The sequence below is a fragment of the Branchiostoma floridae genome, chromosome 4 (genome assembly GCF_000003815.2).
Source record: "Branchiostoma floridae strain S238N-H82 chromosome 4, Bfl_VNyyK, whole genome shotgun sequence".
NCBI lineage: Eukaryota > Metazoa > Chordata > Leptocardii > Amphioxiformes > Branchiostomatidae > Branchiostoma > Branchiostoma floridae.
Genome location: NC_049982.1, coordinates 9,320,856 through 9,325,582, shown reverse-complemented (window position 1 = coordinate 9,325,582; position 4,727 = coordinate 9,320,856). Strand labels below are relative to the sequence as shown.

General features: G+C 42.0%; 1 protein-coding gene across 1 annotated transcript in view; it reads right to left on the bottom strand.

The window, feature by feature from the left end:
• Positions 1 to 3,889, bottom strand: part of LOC118413350 (CD9 antigen-like) — a 6,755-nt gene extending 2,866 nt beyond the window's left edge. Inside the window, exons 1-2 of the mRNA XM_035816692.1 lie at positions 3,719 to 3,889; positions 228 to 431 (exon numbers count right to left, since the gene is read on the bottom strand). Of these exons, the coding sequence (XP_035672585.1) occupies positions 228 to 431; positions 3,719 to 3,790 (276 nt within the window). The 5' untranslated portion in view covers positions 3,791 to 3,889. The remainder of the gene's footprint in view (positions 1 to 227; positions 432 to 3,718) is intronic.
• Between the last annotated feature and the right edge of the window lie 838 nt (positions 3,890 to 4,727).

The following is a 4,727-nucleotide window of genomic DNA, read 5'->3' as shown; positions in this document are numbered from 1 at the left end:
GCAGGCAGGCAGGCAGGCAGGCAGGCAGGCAGGCAGGCAGGCAGGCAGGCAGGCAGGCAGGCAGGCAGGCAGGCAGGCAGGCAGGCAGGCAGACAGACAGACAGACAGACAGACAGACAGACAAACAGGCAGACAGACAGACAGACGAACTGACGGACAGACGGACAGACAGACGGACAGACAGACAGACAGACAGACAGATTAAACAAACGTCTGGCAATACTCACGACCCCCAGGATGATCTGATGCTCCTTCCAGGCCCCGACCACCCCCAGTACGGAGACGATGACGGTGATGACCCCGCCCACTATCAGCACGATTGCGCCTGCGTACAGCGTCATGGTGTCGGTGTCGGTGAGGGTGAAGGCGTTAGCAGCGTTACTCTCCACCATCACCCAGATCCCCACTCCTACCAGGGCCAGGCCCAGCAGCTGCAATAATTGATTGATTGATTGATTGAAGACCTTTATTGCACATTTTTACAACACCGGGATAAGTACAGGTCACAACAAGACATGTTGTGTAAGTAGGACCGCGTGGCGCTGCGGCAGCATTTGTGCTTCGTGACCGAGAGGTTGCGTGTCACCGAGGCTGCGTGTCACCGATCTTGTGCCCTTGGGAAAGGCACTTTACACGGCTTTCCTCACTATACTCAGGTGAAAATGAGTACCTAGCTTCGGCTAGGGCCGTCCCTCGGATAGGACGTTAAATGGAGGTCCCGTGTATGGGGAGAGTCACACCCTATGCACGTTAAAGAACCCCCACACGTGCGATGGTGCGGTGTGAGATGGAGCAAAACCCTTCTGTCTGGAGTTGGTGATTCACTTATGCAAATTTACTCCTATTTTGCATAATTAGTATCTTATCTTGTACAACATTGTCTAAGGTACCTACATACCAAAAATTATGAAAATCCATTGTTCCCTTCTTGAGTTATCCTCTTCAGAAGTTTTTGACAAAAATGCCCCTGCTATCCCAAACCTAGTCGGTAGGGGACCAAAACTTATGTCACTTATTCCTGAGCACAAGAGCTATCTAACACTCAAAAATCGTGACCATAGCGTGTTCACAACACGAGATAGCAAAATCGGAAGTTGCGCTGCAGTACCAAGGGAAGCCGCTAGGGGGCCCAAAATCTAATCACTTCCAGCTCTCAACGCACCCCACCAACACATCAAGTATGAAACTAATCCATCCAGCCGTTCTTGAGTTATCTTGTTGACAGACAGACAGACAGACAGACACACAAACGCTGGGTAAAATATAACCTCCATGACATTTCATGGAGGTAAAAACAAGACATGTTGAGGAGATACAGTTATCAAATACAAAATGAGACTATCGTTGCATAAATTCAACTTCTCCTCGCTTTTCTGTTGTAGTGGAGATAAAAGAGCAGATATGTTTTATGATCGATGATTTGTTTAGTTGCATTAGGAATATGAATTTTTCTACATATAGTTCTACAATAAGAACCCGTATTGTAGCATGTTGGATCAGAAAGAGTTGATTGAAAATATAATTGACAACGAATGGATTAATTGATCGAAATACTGGAGAAAATAGAAATTAATTGATTAGAATGAATTGATGAGATATAAACTCAACAATGAATTGACTAGTCGATCATTATTCCAAGGACATTGATTAATAAGAATGAATTTATCAAAATATTGATTAATATCATTATTATCATCATTATTATAATACTTAGTAAATGTATCGATTACATTGAATGGAGAAATGAAGCAACTGATTGATATGATAAACAGTGAATTGATTAATTGATCAATATTCTTCACAAATTGATTAGATTGAAATAATCTCCCTACACACAGAGGCATGTGAAGCCTTGGCTTGATTTCCTATCTACTCTATTCCATACTACACAAGTAAGGTTACAAAACGTACACGAGAAGCCGAAATTCGTGAAATAAACACAGGCTAATGCCATATTTCATGAATCTGCTTATAGATTAAGTATAAATCACTACTCGAGACCTCCATACATAATTTATGGTCTATCAACTTTGTCTAAAGGTCCATTTTCATTTAGCATTCTGTATGTATTATAATTGTCAGGTTGACTAATGAAGATTGATGGTGGAGTTAAGCAAGGTCGTGTTTTGACATTGCCATGTGAGGCAACCATGATTTTCTTTTGTTGTGGAACTGCCGAAGTTGAAGATATTCATGCCAAAGTCATTCGAATTGAGCCATACAACATGGAAGTAATTATAACGTACCGAGAGGTTAAGGGAAGTGGGGCATTTTAAGGGCAAACTACAAATAGCCTGGACTGTTAGCAGGAAAGTTCATATGTGTTGGTGAATGGCACTATGAACTGTATTCTCTAGATATTTATCCTACAAGCTTCACTACAAACAGCAGGAAACGTGCAACTACAATATTATTAGTAATTATAAAGTTAGCAACGTAGTCAGTGTTGAAATTTGATGAAAAAAGCTTGTGGTTAGACTGCCAGATGTTGGGTCAGAAGTCACTGGAAAAAACGTCAAACAAACAGTAGACACCGTTACAGTATTTCATACTTCCTTAGATAAACCGACCATTGTTTCCACGCATGTCAGCTACTACGTATACGTAAAACCTTGAGATATCAGATTTCCTATTTTGCTATGGCGAGTGAGGAGGTGATTTATTGTCATACTGGGTGTGGTAACAACACCAGCGGCAGTCAGGCGAGAAGTTGTTTTCCTGTGTTAGCATTTGGCGTGGTCACTTGAACTAGCAATTTCTGAGCTAACGTCAGGGTGGAAGATCATAACGTTTGTTGACTGTCGAGCTAAGCTGACTCCAACATGGGGTCAGAGAACCCCAGCACTCAGATAACTTTACCGTCCTTCACCCCAACATCTGCTTGAAGCTTACCAGTGACACCGCCAAGTGCTAAAGCAGCAAAACAACTTGGAGATCAAGTTACTTGTTCCTTCACACATCCTAGCCAGGCGAGAACGTTTGAAATGATAGCCTGAACGGACACGGCGATTCGAAGGTTGAATAGCATTTCCAACTGTGTATCTTCCGGCCTTATGCCGAATATTTTAAATAACGATTTGTGAAATTTTATCCTTTGGTATTTATTGGACCAGCTATAGGGTAATTACTAATGTACTGAACTGAACTGTCCGTGTAGACTTAGAATCATCAATACATAATTGTAATATGGCAGGTAGAGTATTTTATATTAGTACATTATTCCAACACAGCTCATATCTGGAATAAAGCAGATCGTCTTAACACTAAAAAGCTCGCCCTGTATGGTAACTAAATACACGTCTTTGTGACTCAGCCTTGGGCCATGACTAACGCTATGTACTATGTACGTGCGGCGAACCGTTCAGTTTACCTGGTGTGGGGAAAACACTAATCTACATGGAACAGTGTAGGATAATACCCCACTATTGGTAGTACATCCCCCTGGATGTACAACGTCTGTACAATGTGAAAATCTCAAGACTGCGGTCTCTAGCTTACATTTATACCCATCATTCTCATCCCTCGAAAGAAAGTAATCGAATTTCGAGACATGTCTACCTAATTCGATGGACAAGTTCAGCACAAATGTATTTAGCCAAAAATAGCGCTACGTTACTTTGAAGGTATTTGTCTTCTTAAGCAACTTGATTGAAAGCGCTCAAGCGATAAACGTTCGTAACTTGTTTTGACTTCACCTTAGAAACACAAAACAACGTACCAAGAAGATCAGGTTGAACACAAAGAGCGCGATCTTCATGCACTTGAAGGAGAAGTCAGCACAACAACCCATCTTGGAAGGATTTACTGATATATGAACTTCTCGGAGTTTAGGGGAACAAAATTCCTTTCTTCTCTTGTAGTGTTGATCACCTTGTCGAGGACACTCAAACTTGAATGGTACTGGGAATTGTGGGTATGGGCATGGGCGAATTCTTGGACGGGCGATACCAAGTTTTGTATAGATACGGGTGTTGAGAATAAGATTTTATTGAACTTGTTTTCGTGAAAACTCCATGCTGTGGATAGGATACTTTCCCCCTTTTAAGGGAACATTTTCACCTAATTAGCAGTTGACATAGCCGAAGTTGAATATTTTGGCTGTTCTTAAATCGAGGATAGAGCGTTTTAGTCGCTACGGCTGCCCCCCCCCCTCAGAAACCTTGAACACTACCTGCTTCCGTGATACTTACGTAGGCTACTGACATGACCAATAGCCATGGCCGTAGCTAAGTAAATGTTTGGCACTGTGGTAAGTAAGAGGATATACGAGAGACTATTCATTGTCTGACCTGTCATGACAGAGAAAGACTTCAGATATTCGTCAAAACACCCCGTGTACAGAGGACATGTTGTCGATAATGTAGTTATTTATTGTAATTGTTCCTTGAGACACCTAACACGCGATCAGAGCTCGAGGCCTAAATTGTTCCAGACGATTTCATGCATTTGTCTATGTAGACTAACTATTAGTATTGAATCTGTCGTTAGAGAAGTCTCGGTTGATATCATATGTTGTCTCTCTCGCTGACCCTGAAAAGGAGAAGGGGAACAAATTATGTCACATAATGTGTGTCATGACTGTGCTGAACAATATCGCGCAACCATAAACCAAACGCTCTACTACACATACGTAACAAATCAACCAAGAGCTATGCATGCTATTAGGAATCAGAGGCCTTCGGATGTGTTAATTCTAATGTAGTCACTACGCATACCGGCACAAGACA